Raw genomic sequence first — 25,729 nt, 5'->3', positions numbered from 1 at the left:
ATTACATAGAATTTTTCTTTGACACTTACATCTGGAACTACTTAGTAATTTTTCTACAATTAGATACTTATGAGCAGCTATTGTAATGCAGGGTCTGGAATATATCTGATATTTTATATTGAATCAAAGAGAAATAGGCATAAAGAGCATTTATTGATATTTAATAGCTGTAAAAATTGGATTGTAAAGTACACCAGTGTTACTGGTTCATTGTATAAAAGGAAAATTCACTTGAGAGAACTATAAAAATTAAGAATATTGTAAAAAGGAAAGGTGCTACTTACCATATGGTGGAGATGCTGAGTCACAGATAGGCACAACAAAAAGACTGTCACAAATATAGCTTTTGGCCAGTAAGGCCTTCGTCAGAATTAGATGGTAAACGCACACACACACACTCATGCAAACACAACTAACTCACATGTGACTGCACTCTCAGGCAACTGAGTCACCTGAGACTGCAGTCATGTGCATGGGAGTTGCGTTTGCATGAGTGTGTGTGTTTATGTGTGCTATCTAATCTGACAGAGGCCTTACTGGCCGAATGCTATATTTGTGACAGTCTCTTTGTTGTGCCTATCTGCGACTCAGCATCTCCGTCACCTGGTGAGTAGCAGCTTTCCTATTCACAATATTGTTACCTTCCAGCCTGGATTTTCCATTGTATAAAAGTAAGAGACAGAATTGCTGGACAGTACTTAGCTTTGATGTGAAATCCTTGGTACTGTTAATAGATCCACAGGATGTAACAAGAAACTGTTGCAGCTTTCACAACTTAGTTGCTTCCTTGAGGGGAGAAGGGGGGTGGGGAGTGATACATTAGGATGAGGGGTAACCACGTGTGGTGAAGATAAGAGGTGAAACAGATATTAGTTTTCTTCATATATGATGGAGATGAAAGTACATTTTATGTTTCATATCTTAGGAACTATGTTGTAATCCACAGCAAAGATCAAAAGCACACGCGCGCACGCGCACACACACACACACACACACACACACACACACACACACACACACACAAATATCTTAGTCCGTGTTCTTTAGCACATAGCACAGTGAGTTGTTGTGATTCAATAAGGGACTACTTCTTCTTCTTCTCCTCCTCCTCCTCCTCCTCCTCCTCCTCTCTCTCTTTTTTCAAGTGTTTTGTTATTACTGTTTTGTAAAGTGAAAAATTTTCATAATGTGTCATTGTTTCTGAGAAACATATGCATCATTTTTGCTTGAAGTAGTGATAAAGAAGTATTAAGTATATTGTATTGTGTAGAACAGCAAATGAACTTTGACATTCCAGCTATGCCTGCATGTATTGAGCATCAAGTAGCTGCAGAACAAGAAGTGGAACAGATAGATTACGTCAAAAATCAAGCAGTGGCATCTATGAAGCAACGACACAGGACAGAAACAGTGTCATTCATGGAAGTGGTTGAACGTGTACTACTTGGACTGAATTCATTGCCAATCAGAAATGAAAATGAATCGATGACATTGAAAAATAACTTTGAAGAACTGCTGAAACATTTCCCTGGACAGTACACACCTCAGAAATTTTGTGCCATTGATACAGAAACACAGTCCTTTTACATATTCAGAAATGTGTGGTATAAATCACTGTTGCAGAAACTTTTAGATTTAGTACTATCAGATTGTTGTGCTGCCAAGGACATTAGTGATACATGTTCAAAAATATTTTGCATTGATGGTGCACCGCTGTCAATGTTCCATAGTGCACTTTCAGTACTTGTCAGTAAATTACAGGATGTGAAGGGACCCAGTAGGAAATGTGAATACATAGTTTTTTTGTTGGAGAAATTGCTTAAATGTACATCTCTGAGAAGTGCAATACTGGATTATTGTAAAGTGGATACAACTTCTGTAGGTATAAGAAATGGAAGAGATCCTCTTTTGGATAAAGAAGACATATTTATGTGGGATGAAACACTTCAGTTGTTGGTATCATTACCAAGTAGAGTTGCTAATAAGCTACAGGACAACACATTGGAATGCTTTTATCCAGATAATTATTGCATGATTTTGGTAGTACATGTAGCTCATACACTGCATTTTCTAGTGGATGCTGTTGCAAATAGGTGCCTTTCCTTCAGGATAGAAGGATTATCAGATTTACTGTCCAAAATTTTTGTACATTTCAATAATCAAAGAAAGTCACCTGCACTGCTTTCTTTACTTACTATTTTGGAAAGCTGGTGTGAGGATACTACTTTCTCTTTGGTTTCAGGACAACTAATGAGTCATTTAAGTAGACAGGCATGTGAGTTGTGGGGAGTAATGTTACTTACACAGTGCCAGTCACCAGCAACAGTACACAGAATTCTGACTCGTGTGGTTTGCATTTCTGCCGATTGGAGATACGTTTTGGCATGTAAAGCACCAATGGTAACTGGATATTTTAATGTAAATTGTGAAAGAATGGCTATCAATCTTGCAGGATATTTAAAACTGTCAGATGTATCTCTACTTAAAACTGTAACCATTGATGTTCTAAATGCATGGGGTGATCATGCTTGTGTACTCCAGAGGCCACTTGAATCTCAGGTAGCAATGACCAAGGTATTATTAGCGTGTATACTGAATCTAGAATCCATTGATCTGCAGGCAACAGGTATAGAAATGAAAATGATTCACTGTATTCCTGCTCGTTTAGAGTCTTCGGATGAAGTTATTAGAGTGCTTGGCATGTTCATTGCTGAAACTGTTGTTAAAACCCTTGCAAAAGGACGAAATGATGATAGAAAGTATGAATTACAGTTTGATTACTCTGGCTTGGGAAAGTCTGCTGGCGACATTCTTAATGAATTACAGCATGTTGTGATGAGTGTAGAATTTTGGGAAGAAGAAAATCAAGTTATTGTAATGAAAAATAAGTGTGAAACACACACACCAAATGTGAACACTGAATGTACATGCAAATCATTTCCTGGTAAATGTGTGGGTGATCGTATGTTAAGTCAGCTTGCAGTAGAATGTGAAATGGAAAAAGTGACAGGAAAAGCTGAACTTTTTGCTGAAGAAATAGTGTCAAAGGAAAAGCAGGGCTTGCCTCAGCAGGAAAGCAGTTTCAAAAAAGAAATAATTGATAATGCAGCTTGTGACAGCGAAGAAAGTGTATTGGATAGTGATGATGATCTGATTCCATATGAAATGTCTGATGATTTGAAGCAGTCAGAGAAAAAGCGTCCCAAGTACTTGAGAGATCTGTTAGATATTTTGAGAGAAGGTGATGATATTGAGAGTTATACAGAAGCTCTGAAAGTTGCAGACAGTCTCATAAAAAAGCAGTTGCCTGGAGATGACATTTCATTGGGAGTAGATCTTCTTGAAATTTTAATCAATATGGAGGACAAGTATTCTACGACTGATTTTGATCAGTTGAGATACACAGCCTCTGTAGCTGCTGTAGTGGTTCACCCAGCCCCTTTGGCGGAGTATCTCGGTCATCAGTTTGGCATACAACAGGGTCGGTATTCATTTGATAGGCTTACTTTTATTCTCAAAGTGTTGACAGGATCAGCAACAACTCTTTCAGAGTTAAAAAGAAGGCTAGGTAATGATAATGTGAATCTCTTAGTGAAACAAGCATTAGAACAAACTGGAAAAACTAGAATATTTGCATCAGGAAGACGTAACCCTATTGAGCAGAAAAATGAATTTTCAGCTGTAGCAGGGTCATTCTTTTTTCCACTAGTTCATAATATCCAGGCAGCAAATATTCTGTCATCCTCAAATAGTGACAGCATTATGTTAGAACATATATTGCATTGTCTGGCGTCAATTACATTGTGCACTACAAATTGTCCAATTGCTCCTCGTATAAGTGTGGAGCTTCTAGCACTGGCGTCCAGTCTTCACAAACATCCTCAGTCACGTGTGCGTCTTGCTGTTGTGAGATGTGTTGGTGCTTCAGTAGTCTGTGTTGGCAGCATTGAAGGTATAGATGAACTTGAGACTGCCTTAACTACAGCTTGTATTTGGTTGAATGACATGGGCAAAAATGATCCAGACTATAGATGTAGAAAGCTTGCAGCAGATGTTTCCTTACTTATTGTTGTCAAAATTTGAAACCAAAAGTGGCCTGACTGCGTGGAGATCGATGCACTGTAGTACTGATACATTTCTGATGAAATACAACACTGCAGTGAGTTTAGCAGCACAGAAGTTTCTCAGAGCACTGAAATGTTAGAGAAAATATGCCATTTATGCATGCTATTAAACTTGTGTATACACATTTATTTTTTCTTTTGTGTGTATACCTCTTTATGCAGGCATTAAGCCATTTGAATCAAAACAATTTTAATTTTGTACGAGATGTCTTATTTGTTTAAAATGCTGTAAGTACAACATTATTGTCAAATAAAAATATATTTTCTGTAAGTAAGTCTCCTTATTTGAGAAGAAACACTTAAGTTTATTTTTTGTTCCTATAATTTAAAATTAGAAAATGATGCTAAAATGGAAGTTATCTATATTAAACAGGAGGTACATCACTGCTTTATTAAATGTATGTACCATTGCCAAATTGATACGAATACTTGCAGGAAGTTACATGAAATACTGCTCTTTCTTTCATGGGAGACCACAAATCATATAGAACTTACTAAAAGAAAGTTCTGTCTTGTGGGTGTCACCTGTTCATTTATTTTACACAGTCACTATTTCAGTTTTGTAGCCATTTTCAAGAGCAGTCTTGAAATATGTGTGACCTGTTTGGGACATGTCATCGACAAAACCTTGATTGTCTAAAATAAGTGAACAGTGGATAGTCAAATGGTGGAAATTTCTTCTGAAAAATGATTATATTGAGGTTTTTGAAAGTAATAATTCCTTCTTCTGTGACTAGTGACGCAACTAGCACATAAGTGCATAAAAAAGATTGAAAGTGGTGTAAGTCTGTCTCTGTAAATACCATATGAAGAATAATGGAAGGTATCTAGAATACATTGTTAAATGGAAGAAGTTAGCACTGTGAATTTAAGTTGTCAAAAGTATGACAAAAAATGAAAAACAGCAGTGATTATGAAACATAGGTCAACTAACAGAAATGAGTGATAATATAGTTAGATGATATAGATTGTCAGTTTTTTGACTATATGAAAACCCTTTCCTATTCTACACTTTATCCTATTTTGTCTGTATTTAAAGTAAGATTTGATTAGATTCCTCACTCCTTCCACCGAAGTGCAACAATCTGAATTACCGTTGGATTCTGCTCCTTGCACATTTTCGTTTTTTTCTTTCACCCTCTTCCACCTGCTCAGCTCCCAGTGTCATTTTACATCCAATACTTGAGTGCTGACCTTTTTCTCAGTCTTCATCTTCTTTCGTGAGACATCTTTTGATTTTGAAAGATTAATTGCTTGTTAAGTACTTCTTACTAAATAAATTCTCATAGTTTTGGTGAATGTAAATGTACTTTGTTTTAATTTCACATATTTGGTTTTTCCTACAGAATTTAACTAAATGACTAGTGTGTTAATATTATTTGTTGTTATATTGCAGAAGGTATGAATTAGGGAGATGGCACCTGGATAAACTGAAAGAACCAGAGGTTGTAGAGAGTTTGAGAGAGCATTAGGGAATGATAGACAAGAACAGGGTAAAGAAATACAGTAGAAGAAGAATGAGTAGCTTTGATAGATGAAATAGTGAAGGCAACAAAAGATAAAGTAGGTAAAAAGACGAGGGCTAGTAGAAGTCCTTGGGTAACAGAAGAGATACTAAATTTAATTGATGAAAAGAGAAAATATAAAAATGCAGTAAAAGAAGCAGGTAAAAAGGAATACAAACGTCTCAAAAAGGAGATCAACAAGAGGTGCAAAATGGCTAAAGGCAAATGTAAAGGGCTGTAGAAGCATATATCACTAGGGGTAAGATAGAGGCCATTTATAGAAAGATTAAAGAGACCTTTGGAGAAAAGAGAACCACCTGTATGAGTATCAAGAGCTCAGATGGTAAACCAGTCCTAAGCAAAGAAGGGAAAGCCGAAAGATGGAAGGACTATATAGAGTGTCTATACAAGGGAGATGTACTTGAGGGCAATATTATGGAAATGGAAAAGGACGTAAATGAAGATGTGACAGTAGATATGATGATGCGTGAAGAATTGGACAGAGCACTGAAAGACCTAAGTGGAAACAAGGCTCTGGGAGTACATGACATTCCATTAGAACTACTGACAGCCTTGGGAGAGCCAGCCATGACCATACTCTTCCATCTGGTGGGCAGAATGTACGGACAGGCGAAATACCCTCAGACTTCAAGAAGAATAATAATTCTATTTCCAAAGTAAGCAGGTGCTGACAGGTGTGAAAATTACCGAACTATCTGTTTAATAAGTCGCGGTTGCAAAATACTAACGCAAATTCCTTACAGACGAATGGAGAAACTGGTAAAAGCAGACCTCGGGGAAGATCAGTTTGGCTTCCGTAGAAATGTAGGAACACGCGATGCAATACAGACATACGACTTACATTAGAAGCCAGTTTAAGGAAAGGCAAACATATGTTCATAGCATTTGTAGACTTAGAGAAAGCTTTTGACAATGTTGAGTGCAATACTCTTTCAGATTCTGAAGATGGCACGGGTAAAATACAGGGAATGATAGGCTATTTATAATTTGTACAGAAACCAGAAGGCAGTTATAAGAGTGGAGGGGCACGGAAGGGGAGCAATGATTGAGATGGGAGTGAGACAGGGTTTTAGCCTATCCCCGGTGTTATTCATTCTGCACATTGAACAAACAGAAAAGGAAACCAAAGAAAAATTTGGGGTAGGAATTAAAACCAGGGAGAAGAAATAAAAACCTTGATGTTTGCCATCGACAGTGTAATTCTGTCGGAGACAGCAAAGGACTTGGAAGAACAGTTGAACAGAATGAACAGTGTCTTGAAAGAAAGCTATGAAATGAACATCAACAAAAGCAAAACGAGGATAATGAAATTTAGCCAAATTAAATCAGGCGATGCTGAGGGGAATTAGATTAGGAAATCAGAACCTTAAAAGTAGTAGATGTGTTTTGCTATTTGGGTAGCAAATTAACTTACGGAGGGCCAAAATAGAGAGGATATAAAATGTAGACGGGTGATGGCAAGGAAAGTGTTCCTGAAGAAGAGAAATTTGTTAACACTGAGTATAGATTTAAGTATGAGGAAGTCTTTTTCTGAAAGTATTTGTATGGAGTGTAACAATGTATGGATATGAAACATGTACAATAAACAGTTAAGACAAGAAGAGAATAGAAGCTTTCGAAATGTGGTACTACAGAAGAATGCTGAAGATTAGATGGGCATATCACATAACTAAGGAGGAGGTACTGAATAGAATTGGGGAGAAGAGGAATTTGTGGCAAGACTTTACTAGAAGAAGGGATCAATTGGTAGGACACGTTCTGTGCCATCAAGGGATCACCAATTTAGTACTGGAGGGAAGTGTGGGGGGTGGAAGTCGTAGAGGGAGGCCAAGAGATGAACACAGTAAGCAGATTCAGAAGGATGTACGCTGCAGTAGTTACTCAAAGATGAATAGTCTTGCACAGGACAGAGTAGTGTGGTGAGCTGCATAAAGCCAGTCTTTGGACTGAAGACCACAACAGCAAAACATAATGCACAAAGAGCATTATGTGCACACAATTACTTACTAGAAATGCAATTTCCTCAATCAAACAATAAAACTTCGTAATCTAAAGTGTGTAGAATGTTACCTACATAGTTGCTGGCAGTGGAAACAGGAGGAAGGGCAGAAATGACAATAAAGTCCACTGGAATTTTATTATTGTAGACAGCTCAATGTGCCATCTCTTGTTCTTTACAATTTGCAGAACATAGGTTCTTTGGTGGTCCAACAACAAACTTTCTCTGGCTATCACTTTCTTAGCTGTACCCTCTGCTCCCTCTTCTACCACTACTGCCACCTTACCAACAGAACATTGCTACGTGCTTTAGGTCATTGTTGCCCAGCATTTGTTTTTAGTTTGATTTCAGAGTAACTTGTATTTTTGAAATAACTTACGTATTTCATGAGTCCTGAAGATGAAGATGACCAAATAAGTTCAAAATGCATTGCAGTGTGAAATAATAAAATATAAATCTAACATATATTTGTATTGAAATAAATTATTTCCACTTCTTTACCAATCACAAATTTTTTACACTTGTCCAATGTAGACACAATTAAAACAGTGGTAGGTACAATATTGTCACCCTAGAAAGAGTTAATGCTATGAATTGGCCTTCTTTTCTTTCTTTGGCTTCCTATGTGTAAGGATCAAGATATAATAAAATGAAAGTTTTTCATTTTAATAAAAATGAAGACTAAGACAGGAATATTTTGTGCTTCTAGGAATTCGCAAATTCAGTATACTGTATTTGCTCGAGACGACAGTGGAAAAAAATGAAACACCCACTTTCTTTCTTTCTTCTCCTCCTCCTCCTCCTCCTCCTCCTTCTTCTTCTTCTTCTTCTTCTTCTCTTTTTGTTAATGAGGCTCTTTGAGAAAAAATTATTTTCAACATATTCTGACATACCAGAATTGCAGACTGTTTTATTGTCGTTGAGTATCTGTGAAAAAAGTTAGCATTACCAGGTACACCTGTTTTAAACTTAATCCATTTATTGGTTGTCTACATTTTGACAATACAAGAATAAATAAAGTAAAAAGAATGGTATACATAAATTTTTATCTTCACTACATTTTACGCTTACTAATACTGGCATCTGTGCTATTGCTATTTTTAATCATCATCATCATCACCATCCTAACAGCACAGTTATGAAATTTATATCTTTGTTGTCACAAGTATTTCATTGTTTCTTGTGGATTGTTGCAGTATCTGAGACTGTGGTTACAGTGGAACCTTAGAACGCAACTATTTTTTGCTGAATACATATTGGAATTTGCTTCTATACCGACGTGAGAATGTTACAACGTTCCTTGCTTCCAAACATAGCATCTGCCTGCCACTCTCTCACTGGCTGCACAGAACCAGCAGCTGACACACAGTGTTTTGTTCCTGTCATACCTCAAGGTGAACCTCAATAACATTGTTGCAGGAAACACATAAGTACGCCACTGGCCTCTATCTAGACTTTTGCAGTCTCCTGTGGAAATGTATGCCGCTGTTGTGCATTCATTCAATTTTAAAGTCAATTCAGATGGATTCAAGCAAACTGCAGTTTCTCCATGGTTGGCAGCATGACATAATTTGCTGTGCCCTCACTACTTCTCTTCCCACACGTCTTAGTTCTGAGTCATGCCAGTATCACTGTTCCCTCTCCAGCCCTTCAACGATGCTGTGCTTGAGCAACTAGATTGCAGGTCATAAGTAACAACACCAACTAATACATAAATAAAAGATTCCAATCATGATTCAGTGAAATTCTCAAACTTTCCATTGTCCCGCGATGTAGTGACTTCTGTTAGTACTGACTCCACGACGAGTCTTGGTGCTGTAATTTATTATAGTGATAACAATTACATGATTTATTTCATTTTTTTAACATTTAATTGTGGATTAAATGTTTTTTGTCAGGCAGTGTATATTCTCGAAGTTCTTAAGTGTCACCACTTTGTTCAAAAGCTGATTAAAAAGTGATAACATTTTAACTGGTATTCTAATATATGAACAGCAACCCAATTTCTTATTTGCTATCCACATGGTAAATCATTACAATATCTCATAATCAAATAAAATATGGACTTGTGTTCTGAATCAGGTAACGTTTTTTGAAGGCCACCTTATTCGCCATTTGATGTTAACTTTATTTATAGTGTGCCATAAATGTTTGTACACAAAATACATACATGTATGAGAACTTTTATTGCAAAACCGTTCAAATAACACAAGTGTTTGTAAGATGGTAATGTTAAATTCTATGTCGTCTTGAGTTTCACAAAATTCTCAGATTTTAAGCAGAGCCTTAGATTGTCGTGATGGGTAGCCCATAGTTTGTTGTGCATCCCTTGTGTTAGTGCTGTGCAAGTCAAATGTCGTATGATTGAACAAGCAAAGTCAGTGCTGCATTGAGCACTTTGATGTATCGGGAAATCTTGAACCTGTTTGAACATGAGTTTTGTTTAGACTTTCTACCCTTCCAAATTCTTCAGAATAAATCTGCATGTGATCTCATAGCTCAAGTTAGATGTGTAAGTTAAGATGACCTGTATGTCAATCTATTAAACAATGTAAAAATGTCAAACTTCAGCAGCAATAGTTTTATATCCGAATATAAGATGACACCGTAGAGTTCGATTGACTAATTTGGAAAAAAAAATAGTCTTATAATCAAGTAAGTAGGGTGGTATGAGTAGGGTCTTTGGCTCTCAATGTCCGTTGTTTGAAGGAGCTGCAGGTGGGAGTCAAAACTACCTACTCTGTGTACAGAAAAAATGAAAGTTTTCAGTTGTTGAGGTTTTCTAAAAATGTCACATTGCGTATGATAATGTGCTTTTTATAATTCTTTTCGTTATAAATCCTGTAGAAAAACTTTGCTGGGTAAAATACTAACAGGAGAATGTAGGTGCAGTATTTTGACAAAATTGTCTTCAGTGGTGGCAGGAATGATTGAAATGTAAACAAAGAGAATACAATAAAGTTAAAGCAAGATCTTGAATTTTTGATACATACATCATTATTTGTGGTTCAGAGTTCTTATGCAGCGTCTCTCTGTGATATGTAAAGATAGTACACTGTAAATAAATCCATATAAATAAAAAAAAAATGAGAGAAACAGTAAAGAAAATGGAAAGTTCAGATATGTAGAAAGGTCAAAAAGTTTTTCTCAGCACAGCAACATGGTATCTCACATGACAGTAAGGAAAAAGATTTGGAAATGTTATTGGTAAGTACAAATTTTTCATCAGTACACACTCATTCTTGTTTAATGTGGTTTTGTTTAGTCTTCATTTTTCTATACGCCCAGCTATCCAAGAACGTTTATTTTAGTTGACTTGCTTAATGAGCTCAGTGTTGTCCACAACGTCTTGTAAATGATGCCGTCCTTCTTTCTTTTTTTCCACTTTTTTTCCGTCCCACAAAATATCCTAATGTAATTTTCAGTTTTAGGAAAGCACAATATGATGCTTCCTGGTCATAGCACTTCTCCAGATGCATCCACTCATTTTGTGGTGTTAACAGCAGCCTATGCAAGGGGCAGTAATTCCCTGGTGTGACTGCTGCAAGTCTCAAGCAATGATGTGGGATAACACAGAATGTTGCAGGGGTTCATAACATATCTGCTGGCAGGTAAAGATATTAAGGACTGACAATTTGCTTTGTGCACAATACTGCAGTGCTTACTTGAGGTGTTTGACCAGAAACATGATACTGAATGTGCCTAGCCTAATGTTCTCAAGCAGTCCAAAATGAGCCACTATCACATCTGACTGCTTCACACATACGAATATTGCACAATTCAACCAGCTGACCAAATGGAGATCAACAATGAGGCCACTTTCAAACTGCATCATGCTGTCCCACATGAGTATGTGGCACCTCTATGTCCAGTGATCATTCAGCATCAGACATTGTTCATGCCACCTTTATATACCCTACCAAGGCTGGTAACAACATGAAATATGAACAATGCAAGTACGTTTTGGGATGCCAAATCAAACACCTTTCAGCCATGAATTTTCAACCTTATTTTATTTGGCTACCAGTTTCAGTGGTGTACTACGCAATCTTCAGGCCCCTGACTGACATGCAGGAAGAATCTACCTTGGTTGTGATAAAAAACAGGGGCCAGCAATGCTGGTATTAGTAGATATCCGCTTGCTACAGTGAACACATCAACCATCACCTGCCAAAGTGAAGTTTTCACTGCAGCAAGCAGATATCTACTATACCAGTATTGCTGGCTCTGTTTTGAGGTAGATTCTTCTTGCACGTTGGTCAGGGGCTTGAAGATGATGTAGTAAAACACTGAAACTGGTTGCCAAATAAAATAAGGTTGAAAATTCATGGCTGAAAGGTGTTTAATTTGACATTCCCTATCGAACAGCCGAATCTTGCAAAAAAAAAAAAAAAAAAAAAAGAGAGAGAGAGAGAGAGAGAGAGAGAGAGAGAGAGAGAGAGAAAATGGACCTACTGAGACAAGTAAGTTCTGGTGGCCAAGGTAACTGTCACAGAGTACTGCAATTCTAATAATGTAAATACCTGCTGATCAAGTGTATGTGTATGGACCTGCAGTGATATTCGACCAGGTCTTCACTTTCTTGTCAGGCAATATATATTCTCTAAGTTCTTAAGTGAACAGAGGAATTGCCAAGGGACACATCCATCCACAGCATTTACACAATTGACAGAGTTGTTATGTGAAAATCAAGTCAGTTGATAACAGTGGGCGGGAGCGCGTATGTGGAGGCATTTTGCATTCCTTCTACAGTTGCAGTCTGGGACGAGAGATTCTCTTCTAGGTTCACATCACAGCACTGCAGTAGGCCTGCTGACACTCTGTTCAGCATCTCCAAAATTCCCCTGTTAATGTTGTTGAATACTGAATTTTAATTGTGATCTCTGCCGTTCTATAATCAGGTAGATGGTATCCCCTAACTTGATTACATTGTCTGCCAAATTTTGCCAAGCTGGGTTCTACAAACATTGTCTAACCAGCTTGTCTCAAACATTTATGTTACTGATGTTCAGGGCAGAGTTCTTTAATTTTCTGACCTTCTAGCTGAAGTACATCCATCATTTTTGCGAGGGTTCCAATGCATACTCAACTTGCAGAGGCTCAGCTCGTATCTTGTGCTGCTCAAACGTGATAAAATTTTGGCAAGCGGTTGGAATATGCATCACATTTGGTTCTATAGTGTTATGAAAAGAAGAGGTTGTTACTCATCATAAAGGTGAACATTGAGTTGCAGACAGACACAATGAAAAGGGTTACATATTTAGCTATCAGCCACAGCCTTCTTCAGAAAATAAAAACCACACGCTTTCAGACAAGCAAGCACGTGTCACCCACACGACTTCTGTCTCAGGCAGCTCCTCTGGGAGTGCAACTGCCATGTTGAACTATAGAAGCAATTGGAAGTGACAGAAAAGGAGGGATAGTAAGATATGAGGGGAAGTGGGGGGAGAAAGGATCACTGCCTGGCGGAGAGTGCAGGGACTAGGTGGCAAAATGACAAGGCTGCCAGACGCAGTGTCAAATCACCAACCACAAACAGTACCCGCATTTCAACAGCTGCCACCCCTTCCTCACCAAAAAGTCATTGCTGTACAGCCTGGCCACCTGGGGACAGTGCATCTGCATTGACAAGAACTCCCATGCCCTGCATGCTGCAGGTCTCACAAAGGCTGCCACAGACAGTTACTCTCCCCCAGACAAACTCCACAAATAGCCTTCCCATTCCATTTCCCCAAGTACCCTCAATCCTCCCATGCCCACAAGAGCCAGCTACAAATGAGCGCCCCCTTCATCACTCAATACTGCCTTGGACTGTAGCAACTGGACCATATCCTTCGTCAGGGCTTTGATTATTTATCATCATGCCCCAAAATGAGGGACATCCTACCAAAGACCCTTTCCATCCCTCCTAAAGTGGTGTTCTGTTGCCCGCCCAACCTTCACAATATCCTAGTACATTCCTGTGCCACACTCAATCCCATACCCTTGTCACAGGGATCATATCCCTGTGGAAGATCCAGGTGCAAGACCTGCCCAATCTACCCAACCAGCACTTCCCATCCTGTCACAGGCTTATCGTGCGCCATCAGATGCTAGGCCACCTGTGAAAGCAGCCATATCATACACCAGCTCCTCTGCAGTCATTGCACAGCTTTTTATAATGGAGCTTGCTCTAAATGTACGAAAAGGTAAGTTAATGCTGATGAGTAGGAAAAACAATCCTGTAATGTTCGAATATAGCATTGGTAGTGTGCTCCTTTACATAGTCATGTACATTAAATATCTAGGTGTAATGCAACAAATGAAATGGAATGGGCACATAAGGGCAGTAGAAGGCAAGGTGAATGGTTGACTTAGATTTTTTGGAAGAATTTTAAGAAAGTATGTCTCATCATGAAGGAGACTGGGAAATGCTGGTTGGGTAGATTGGGCAGGTCTTGCACCTGGATCTTCCACAGGGATATGATCCCTGTGACAAGGGTACCTTCACCGAGGAGTCAAGCAGTGTATTGCTCCCTCCTACGTATACCTCGCAAAGGGACCATGAGGATAAAATAAGAGAGATTAGAGCCCACACAGAGGCATACCGACAATCTTTCTTTCCACAAACAATACGAGACTGGAATGGAAGGGAGAACCGATAGAGGTGCTCAAAGTACCCTCCGCCACACTTTGTGATGCTCACCAGGTCAGATTAACGGGAAGACATCAAAGCAGTTCAGAGGTGGGGTGCTAGATATGTTACCAGTAGTTCGATCAACATGCAAGTAATCCTGTTGGAGGAACATCCGCAACTTAGCATTATATCAGAAGCTGAAAATACCGCTTCAATTGTAAAGTACTTTTATTATCACATGACCAGTTTTGGGCTCTTGTAAGCCCATCTTCAGGTGTTGTAACTTGGTGCTGTGGCCCCCAAGTGCCACGGTGGACCTGTACTAGGCATGGTGTGCTACCTATGAGTGCAGAACAGGGGGTAGAAAACTTAGAGACCCAACCTTTGAAACTGACTGCAGAGCAATTCTATTGCCACCAATGTCCATTGGGTGTAAGGACCATGAAGATAAGATAATCAGGGCTCGCAGGAAGGTATATTGAATTATTTTTCCCTGACTTCATTTGTCACTGGAACAGGAAAGGAAATTACTAGGATTGATACAAGGTACCCTCCACCGTGCACAATACAGTGGCTTGTGGAACATGTTTGTAGATATAGTTGTATTAAATGGCTAAAATGGTCTTCCAGCTGGAGGTTGCATATGTAATGGCTTCCGGTGGCAACAAAAAAAATTTCGTTTTCAGTATTATGTATCACTGTCGACAGAATTTGAAAACCCACTCAGGTAGCAGAGCATATTTACTCGTACATGCTGCTTCTGGAAATAGGAGATCGAATCCACCTAGTGGATTAACAATGAAGGTCTGTGTGCCAGCCATTTGGATGTAGTTTTTCTGTCATCCACGAGCATCTAAGCACTAACTTTGGAATGACTAGCAGCCTTTACACATGATAAGAACTTCTTTTGAGTTTTGAAAGGTCTTCGGATTATAATCTGACAGCTGAATGAATTGTATTCAGTACAGCTCTGTTTATGGCCCTTTACACTTCTTATGCAGTAATTGTCATTTCTTTGGCAATATTTTATGGAGAATCTATTCCATCCGTCGTCTCTCCCATCACAAACTGTTTTACTAGGTACATACATACCTAGTGCTTGGTCAACTGTCCTTTAAGATGGAACCTGAGTTCCTTTATAGCTCTCCCTCTGAGATAAATGTTTATGGAGTTCATCTTTGAGAGGGAAATCAGAGTTCAAAAAATATTACATTTATATACAGGTGAGATATTCATTTTATGTTATATATTTTATTTACTCTAATTAATTAGTGTAATGTTCTTCTTCATTGTAAATTTTGTCACCTTATTTTCTGCTTACATTAGTCTTGTCCACAGTCACAGTTTATCTTTCAGCTCCCATTTTTATCTACTGTTTTCCCAAAACATCATTCTTATTTACTGTCTTCTCAAAGCATGTCTGTATTACAGTTTCTATACATTTTAGCCAGTATCTGCATTATACAGGTTATATCATTGGTAGCAGTTGCGATTGTTACATGTTGACCTGGAGGAATAAGACAAAAGGCATGAATGTCCAACTTTGAATTCCATTGATTGAGTAACGTGATTCGTAATGGCCTAAGGTATGCAAATTTGTAACAGGTCTGGAGGTGCATTTGCCTTGCAGCCATGCATGTTTGTCTTCAAATTCTTCAGAAAGTTGTGTCTTGAATGTCACAATAGCATTAACCTGGGTTGTGAGTGACTGAATCTACTTTCCCTTCTTCCCTTTCTTTCCCCTCTCTCCTCCCTGATGAAGGAACATTTGTTCCGAAAGCTAGGAACGTAAATTTTTGGTTCTGTTTTTTGTGTATCTATCGGCTGTACTGAGCTGAGGTAAGTACTGGCCAGCCCCTCTATCTCTTTGTTAGTATTTGTTTCACATCTTTATATGAGATTTTACATTAATCACAATAGCATTAATATTAGACTCAGATGTATCTGTTTGGTCCAACATTTTATTTGTCCTTACTCGCTGCACAGTAGCATATCCTATTCCCAATTAAGTGAATACTGATCAGGCACAGATGAATATTCTTGCCATAGATATAGAAAAGTTCTATCAGTGCAAGATTTGCACTGCTCATAAACATCTTGGCCACTGCAAAATCCAGAATCAATAAAGAATGCCACCACTTTGTGACTGAGTGTTTGAGTGTTTAAGAGCACTTTCTGTTGATTTTCCATTTGGTATGGTGTACACGAAGGATCAATGAGTGTTTCTTGTGCTGAACTATGTAAAAATAGAATCGTATGTGGAATGTCAGGTTGAATTTATACAAAAATTTCCTGGTGTGCACATTCCCAGTGATTTGACGATGCATAGATGAGTGAAGAAATTTCAAGAGAATGGATCTGTGTTACACAAACAACGGCCTAGAGAACCTAGTGTCCTAACTGAAAATAAATTAGAAGATAGGGGAGACCTTGGAAAGAAGTCTGAGAAAATCTCTGTGCCATTTGGCACTTTAGACTGGTGTATCGAGAGCATCTGCTCACAGAGCTGTGCACAAACTGAAAATGAAACCATACAATAGTACGGTAGTGTGTCAGCTGAGGAACTCAAATACTGTTGCTCAACGTTGTTACGGCACCTGGCTGTTCAGTCTGTGCACGATGGACCCTGGCTGCATTTGTCAGAGTACGTAAATTATCAGAACAACTGACGGTGGAGCTCCTAAAATTCTCATGAATTCAATTAGCAACCTCTGCATGATGTGAACATAGGAGTGTGGTATGTAGTTAGTGCAAGACTAATTAGTGGACCTATCTTTTTCCACAAAACAGCTATTAACAATAGACTGCATCATTTTTTCGAGAACTGACACCTAATGAAAAGATGTAGGTTATGTCATGCAGGACACTGCAAGATCACACATAGCCAGTGCTTCTAGGATCACACATAGCCAGTGCTTCTATGACAGCAGTACAAAATGTTTTTGATGATAGGATAGTTGACTGGCCTTCTCATTCTCTAGTTCTAAGTCCTTCTGATTTTTATCTTTGAGGAATGCTAAAAGATAAGGTGTATGCAACCAATCCCCACATGCTCAAAGAGTTGGGAGAGAAGGTTCGGCTAGTCATTTCCCAGATTTTGGCAGCCAAAATTTGTCGAGTGTTTGCTGATTGTTCAGGAGGTGGGCTGCTCTTACCACAGACGGACATCATTTTGATCACCTACTGTAAATAAAGTTAGGTTTCAGTTAATCACATGGCAATGTTGTTTATGCTTAACTCAGGGGAAGCGCGCACCAGATCAGTGTTGGAGAGCCGGGCGGGGTGGGTGCTGTGGCGATGGCCGTACTGCGCCACTCACGGACCCCTCTGGGAGTTTTTTTTTTTAGACATCCTGTATAAAAACCTGTATGATACTAGGTCTCTGATCATGGTATCAATAGGGCTTTGTGCAGCAGACAGGCACATTTGAGGAGAAACACTAATGGCTGAGTTTATTTAAAAAATGAGGTAATTATCCACGTGGAGAGATGGCACAGTGGTTAAGACTATGACCACTCCTTCCTCCGTCTTCAAAATGGAAAAGTTATCCACATAAAATACTCATGTCGTTGATAAGATACTAAACTCCTTTAGTGGTTTAAAATGTGTGAATATTTAAATTATTGTAAAAAGTGATGCAGATAAACGGTAATGTGATTAGTTCTATTCAATTTCTAGTAAGGAAGTATTCCATATTTTCAGTGGATATTGTGGTTTATTATGCACTGACTTAATCAGTTGTGTGTAGTGTTACTTTTTAAGTTCACATTGTAATAAATTTTAGTTTTGTAACAAGTAATTATCTAATATGCCCTTCAATGTGAAGAATATTCTTTAAATCTGAATATGGTGTTAACTTTTAAAAGACTAAATGTGAACAGACAGACATTTTAAAGTACTACAATAGGTGTTAACTAAGATTACCTTTTACTGTTGTCACAGGAGTTCCCCTGACATTGTCACCACAACCCTTGCAACCAACATCACCATCTGCCGGAAAGGACCAAGTCTCTCAGTCTTCCTGCAACCAATCTACCGCACAACAGGTACAAATTCTGAAAGAGAGTTGAAATTTTGATTAATATTGTTGAAATTGTTTCTCCTTCTTATAGTAAAACTCATTTATTGTTGTGAATACTGTGTTGCAACAGTAGTGTTTTTCCTGGCACAATACTCTTTATTAAAATAGATGATGTAAATGTTTGCAATCCCGAGCAGCTTCCATATCCTTGCAGTATTCGTAGTATTGTTCATCATACATATTGCATCAGTGTTAACACTTATTACTTTAAACACAGTTTTTCTTAGAGGAGGAACAGCTGTCATGCACAAGAATAATTTTGATTGTAAAGAGACACATATTTAAGTATTGTACACGAGTCACATGGGTGGTAAAGATAGGACCACCTGCAATACAAACTGAGATAAAGAGGCTCTTTGTCCTGCCAATTTTCTATTCACTAAAACTGGTGTTATTGAATGACATGTTAGAGTTACTTTAATTATATATGCCATACAATTGTCGGTTAAAAATATTTAGATAATTTTGCTGAGATAACGTGGTTACTTATTCTAACAAATGAAACATTAATTTATTTTTAATAAGTGTGTGTGTGTGGGGGGGGGGGGGGGGTTCACTTAAAAAATGAATCAAAAATTTTCTTTGAACAGATTGGCAGTACATGGAGCAACTCTGGCAAATTAAACATAGACATAGATAACTTAACAATCTCGGGCTTCCGAAATTCTTCCAAGCCAACACCTACCATGAATCAGCTGGCATGTAGCAGTCCAATTCCTCCTGTGGTTCGCCCTCCTCAAGGTAAGGCTTAACATTATTTCTGTTACAAAAAAAGAAGGTGAATATTATTTAAAATGTTCCATGAAAATAAAAATTCATATGTGGTATTTTGTTAAGACTGTTTTATTTGGCAATAATGTTATGGAGTTGTTCGAAATTTAGAAGATAGATCAAGGCAAAATGGACACTCTTTGTAAAATACAGTTTGTGCCAAAGTGGATATTGTTTTGCCAACAGATTATCTTTACATCATTTAGAAGTGAGAGAGATGCATCTCATAAAGGTGATTTAGATATGGTTCTTAGTCATGAGGCATCTTTTCACTGTTACATTTGAGGTCTTTATTTTACAAAAGACAGTATCACCTAAAGAGGTTAAATCATGTTATGAACTAGCTATTCTCCTAATTGATTTGTTCCTGCAGTAGAACAGTTGAGACTTAGAGCACCACCTTTTTCCAAACACAAAATACATCGTGGTGTACTGACAAATCCTGTACTGTGTAAATCAGGATTATTTGATTTCACAAGGGCACTTATAATGACAGCTGAGCTGGCTTCACCAATTTTGACTCCTATTTTCCTCCTGCTCCTGCTGCTGCACTTTTTACTCCCTCAAAACTGAGCCCTGTAGCTCTCTAGTTTAATATTTCCTTTGCGACAATACAAAATTATTCTTTTAATGTAAGCAGTCTGCACAAAGTAGTCATTTGGTGATAGCCTGTGACAGTTTAATTATCTTTACATAAGGATGCTTATACCTTCCTGTGTTACATACTTACTCACTTAATACTGCACATCTGAATTAAAAAATTTTTCTTCTTACACACACACACCATATTTCTTGTGTGATTTAAACAAATTGAAATCAGATCACTTGCAGTTATGGTAACATAATAATTTAATCTTCGACTTTGTTGCCAGAAAACTAATATACCTTTAGGCTATTGTCTTAGCCTTATCATGTTTTAAAGAATTTTAAATTCTCTGTGGCTCTGTAGTGACAACTAACTCTTCTCTTATGAAAATTTTTAAAATGCAAACTTTACATACGGATGTTTTGGCAATACTCTTTCCTTTGTTTTCAAATGTAAGAAGATAACAGAGGTGTAATATTCACGGAGCTATGTTTCGCCTTTGCAGCTAAATGAAAGGCAGTTTTTTGAGTATTTCTTCTGTTATTTATGAAGCATCTTCAGTGGCATGTAAAATTTTGTATGTGTTTGCGTAATGCAGTATGTAGTAGTTAAAAGTGTATTATTATGTTAGTTTTCTCATATAACATAACACATTCTTAACTAATGCATACTGCTTCATAAATAAAAGAAGTAAAAGAAGCAAAATGTGTATGGAAGAAAACTGCCTTTCACTTAGTTGCTTAGACAGAACATATCTCCATGAATTCTGAAGCAACTAAGGAATGACAGAAAATGGGGGGATGAGGTCAGTCTACTAAGATAGACCTCTGATATTGAGAACTTTCATGTTTATACCATAATATTTGTATATGTATCTTTGATCTTTCTTTCTGTAATAGTGTCTTATATGTTACTGGGAATTAGTTTTTATTACATAGCTGAAACCTTACTTGTAGCTATTGAAAGTATTTTTTTTCTCCTTTTTTTGTCAGTGAAAGAAGTACTATTTCATTTCACATCTTTACTTTGTGAAGTGCTTTTGTATTCTTTCATCAGAACTATATTTTACCATTATATTACCAGGTCTAACTAGTAAATAAAATGATCAGAACTTCATCGTTTGATGTTACAGGGCAGACTGAAATTTTATTATTTCTTTTAAATCATTACCCTCACTACAATCAATTTCTAGTGTACCCATTGCCAACTTGGCCTTGCATATGTATTACTTCCGCATCTCCTCCTAAACCACTGGACTGATTTCAACTAAACATGGTACAGACATCACTCACTATCTGGAAAGAAATTGTGGGGGTAAAAAACATCTGCTTATTAAAAGGGATGGGGGAGTAAAAAAGAAATGTAGCCCATGACATAAGAATAGCCAGACTTCTTATCAGGCATTCAAGAATGAGAGCACTTAGTTACTTGCAACAAGCTTCACACATAATTCCAAAACTTTACAAAGCTTTTTCTCATTAACAATCTCCCACAAAATTATGAAAGGAAAAAAAAAATTATCACTGCAAAATTTTGACTTTTCATGCACTGAAACTACGTCATCAGGAAAGACTTCTTAATTTATTACTTCCTCGCTGCTAAATGTATTTCTCAACACATTTTGCAGGTAGTATTCATGTATACCATTGAATGTACGTGCAAAGTTATAGGATTGTACGACACGTAGTTTAGTAGATAAGATGTGTGAAAAACTGCCTTTTAAATTTATTACTTCTTTGCAAGAAGTGTTTCAAATAAGAGTTAATAGCAGACAGTATCCACATATGCAGCTGAATGTGCCTACAAAAGTATATCATTTTACGACCCATAGTTCAGGAAATATGATGTCAAAAAACATTGAGCTATGTGAAAACCAAACTGCAGAGTGAAATTTTCTGGAGATACAGGTGAACTATGCGTACAGAAATGTGTGAAATATGTTGAATATATGTGATATATGTACAAGGACAAAGCAATGGGTGAAACGCTCTTTCTTAATAAAAATGCATATAAATTCTCAAACAGTTCTGGTGTTGGCTTATACCTAAATTACTTCTCCCAGTGACAAGGGTTACAATAAAATGTGAAAACTCTATTCAGCTTAGGAAACAAGTGATGAATAGGAATAATGCATAATGCAGTACTTTGTGTTTCGATGGTTCCTCAAACCACATAAAAATGCACAATTCGGTTTAGTAGTAATATTTTAGTTGAAGGATAAATTTACCAATTAGCAACTCAAAACTGTCTGTTGACTCAAAAGTAATGCCTGCTACAATCATACATTCGAGCCTATTACAAGAACCAAGGCAACTTATCGAAATCCTTCCCACTCTGCACAGGCAAAACTTCTTCACACTGGTAATACGAGGGCCGTTCAGAAAGTAACCTCCGGTTGATTTAAAAAAATACACCAAGTTAAATAAAAATATTTTAATATATACATCTTACAACTACATCTTTGCACTATTTTTCTACATAGTCTCCATAGCGATTGAGGCACTTATCGTATCTCTTCACAAGCTTTGAAATTCCTTCTGCATAAAAATCATCCGCTTGTGCCTGGAGCCAGCCTGTGACCGCATCTTTGAGCTCTTCGTCGTCATCAAACCGCTGTGACCCGAGCCATTTCTTCAAATGCATGAAGAGGTGATAATCACTTGGCGCCAGGTCTGGGCTGTAAGGTGGATGGTTGATAACGTCCCACTTGAAGGACTCAAGAAGGGCCGTTGTTCTGCGAGCAGAGTGAGGTCGGGCGTTATCGTGCAAAAAAACGATACCGGAAGTCAGCATACCACGGCGTTTGTTCTGTATAGCCCGTCGTAACTTTTTTATTGTTTCACAGTACACGTCTTGATTAATGGTCGTACCACGTTCCATGAATTCAACCAACAACACCCCTTTGGCATCCCAAAACACCGTTGCCATCAGTTTTCTGGCAGAAAAATCTTGCGAGTCTTTTCTTGGTTTGGTAGGCGAATTTGAATGTGCCCACATCTTTGATTGTTCTTTTGTCTCAGGGTTCACGTACTTAATCCAGGTTTCGTCACCGGTCACGATTCTGTTTAACAATGGTTCTCCTTCGTCCTCATAACGTGACAGAAAGTCTAATGCAGAGGCCATTCTTTGAGATTTGTGGTGGTCGGTAAGAATTTTGGGCACCCATCGTGCACAGAACTTACGGTAACCCAATCTTGCTGTCACTATCTCGTACAAGAGAGTCTTAGAAATCTGTGGAAAACCAGTAGACAACTCCGACATTGAGAAACGTCGATTTTCACGAACTTTTGCATCAACTGTCTGAACGAGTTCGTCAGTCACCAATGATGGTCTACCACTCCTCTCTTCATCATGAACATTTTCTCGTCCACTTTTAAATAAACGTACCCATTCACGGACAACTCCTTCACTCATAACTCTTGGTCCGTACACGGCACAAAGCTCACGATGAATAGCTGCTGCAGAATATCCTTTGGCTATAAAAAACCTTATGACAGCACGCACTTCACATTTGGCGGGGTTTTCTATTGCAGCACACATTTCAAACTGCCACAAAAACTAAACTAGCGCAGGTATGACGTTCACTCGTCCACGGCTTGATGCCGACTGACCTGTTGAGTGCGTGAACGCACAGATGGCGTCGCTACTCCCCCCACAACCCGCACTGTGACCAATCGGAGGTTACTTTCTGAACCGCCCTCGTAAATCGTATTCTTCCAACGAAAATCTCTCCCGTATACCCTACTGCAAAATCAAATTTGTCTTGCTTTGAGTGAAATGATTAGTTTTCGATTACTAAAGGCTCTCCCAACTTAAATATTCCTTTGCTTGTATAGTACTTCTAAACATCCAAATTAGTCGAATTCTGTTTACTTACCACAGCATAAAAGTTATAGTTTCATTTACTCGCTTGACCTGGCTTGATCACTTCTCAATTAATACCTTTAATAATAGTGTAAAATCGACTTGCCCATCTGCTTGGTATCAAAAGCCCTACGTAGTTGCGATTAAGCCCATACTAAAACTTACAGGAATCATTAAAGACTGACAAACAAGTAGCATTATTAGAATGTTTTACGTTAAGTATATTGTATCTGACGGCCATTGGAGAATCGTATAGCAGCATTAGTACCTTTAGAGCCACAGAGCTTCTGCACATCTGGCTGACCCCTGCGGGTTCGGGGGCTAGAAAAGGCCCGTGGTATTCCTGCCTGTCGTAAGAAGCAACTAAAAGGAGTCACACGTGTTTTGGCCTTTGTCCGATGGTCCCCTGTAGGGTTTGACCTCCATTCTACCAGATTTTACCGAAGAGCGAGCCAGTTTGGGAAGGGCTTCTTACATGGTGCATCGTGTCCATTGTGCATTGAGATCTTTAGCCAACTTTCTCGTCGTTGCATTGCAGTTCCGCTCACTCTCCATCCCTTGGGTGAGGATACGTTCCTGGGTGCAGTTTCCACCATCCACTATGCTGTGTCACTTTCTGCTCCGACGACGACCATGGACTACTTTGCACCTGATATCCAGTACTGTAGCCAGTCTGTTGTGGTGAGGCCATGATGTACCCTGTTGGTTGTAGCCCCCTGACAACACAGGTATCGCTCTGCAGATGCCTGCGCTGTTAACTCCCCACATATGCCAAGGAGTAGATGCCTGTCTCTCTGGGGCATTGGGACTCCCGGCAATGGCTATCCTGCTAGGTGGCCTTTGCTGCGGCTGGGTGGTGCTCGTGGGGAGGGCCCTTGGTCGGAGTGGGTGGCATCAGGGTGGATGACATGCGATGAAGCGTGACACATCTTCTCTTGCTGGTGGCTCCCTCATATTTGGCAGCTTAAACAAACATGCTGGCGCCATCTTAATGCTCTTTGTGGCTTGAGTCACTGGGGTGCCGATCGTTCTACCCTACTACGACTGTATCGGGTGTTGATTCAGTCCCGTCTCAATTATAGGAGCCTGGCTTATGGTTCGGCACCGCCTTCCGCGTTAAAAGTTGCTCGACCCCATACTTCACTGTGGGATCAGACTCGAAACTGGAGCTTTCCGCACAAGCTCTATAAACAGTATACTTGTGGAGGCTGGTGTCCCTCCATTGCAGATCTGGCACCGACGACTGCTGGCCGCTTATGCTGCACATGTTTGTAGCTTGCCCGGGCATCCAAATTAGCGTCTCGTGTTCCCCAACACAGTCGTCCATCTTCCAGAACGGCGGCCCCGGTCAGGGTGTACGATGGCGGTTTGCATCTGGGCTCTTCTCTCTGGGCTCTTCTCTCTGGGCTCTTCTCTCTGGGCTCTTCTCTCTGGGCTCTTCTCTCTGGGCTTGAGTTTTTCCCTCTCCCACTTCTTTTCCGGGCCTATATCCATATATCCCCATGGTGTGTGCCCCGTCCATGCCTTTGGCTGGATTTGGCACAGGGTCCAAAGGACTCAGTCGCTCCTGAGGCCCTCTGCCGCCGCTTTCTTTCCATCCTTGCTGTGTTTCATGGCTCTTAAATGGTCTTTACCAATGGTTCGATGGTTGCTGGTAGAGTTGGCTATGCTATTACACTTGGGGATCATTCTGAGGAACGCCCATTGTCGGCTGGCTGCAGTGTTTTCACTGCTGAGCTGGTAGCCATCTCTCACGCCCTAGAGTATATCCGCTCCTGCTCAGGGGAGTCGTCCGTTATCTGTAGTGTCTCCCTGAGAGGTTTACGAGCTATCAACCAGTGTTTTCCTCACTCTCGTCTGGTGATGGCTATCCAGGAGTCCATCCATAGTCTTGCTTGTTGCGGCCACTCTATGGTTTTATGTGGACCCTGGGTCATGTCGGCATCGCAGGTAATGAAAGTGTTGACTCGCTGGCCAAACAGGCTGTTGATGCACCGGCTTTGGAGATTGGCCTTTCAGAATGTGATCTCCGGGTGGTTTTGCAGCGGAATGTCCTTGGTACCTGGGGCACCCTGCCTTCACCCAACATGGCAGGCTTAGTTTTGCACTTTATTCTAGCAGGCGGCTTTTATCGCTCAATCTAAGGGTTTTTGTGTGTGTGT

At 39.1% G+C, this 25,729-nt stretch overlaps 1 protein-coding gene across 2 annotated transcripts in view; it reads left to right on the top strand.

The window, feature by feature from the left end:
* Nucleotides 1-25,729, top strand: part of LOC126253169 (clathrin interactor 1) — a 194,017-nt gene that overhangs the window by 115,351 nt on the left and 52,937 nt on the right. The window contains exons 11-12 of one of the 2 annotated variants that reach the window (XM_049954327.1): nucleotides 18,208-18,311; nucleotides 18,937-19,087. In XM_049954327.1, the coding sequence (XP_049810284.1) occupies nucleotides 18,208-18,311; nucleotides 18,937-19,087 (255 nt within the window). Of the gene's footprint in view, nucleotides 1-1,297; nucleotides 4,343-18,207; nucleotides 18,312-18,936; nucleotides 19,088-25,729 lie in introns of those variants that run through there. The other variant, XM_049954326.1, reaches the window with a different exon arrangement.

Source organism: Schistocerca nitens, chromosome 4 (assembly GCF_023898315.1).
Source record: "Schistocerca nitens isolate TAMUIC-IGC-003100 chromosome 4, iqSchNite1.1, whole genome shotgun sequence".
Lineage (NCBI taxonomy): Eukaryota > Metazoa > Arthropoda > Insecta > Orthoptera > Acrididae > Schistocerca > Schistocerca nitens.
This window is presented reverse-complemented; position numbering and strand designations above follow the sequence as displayed.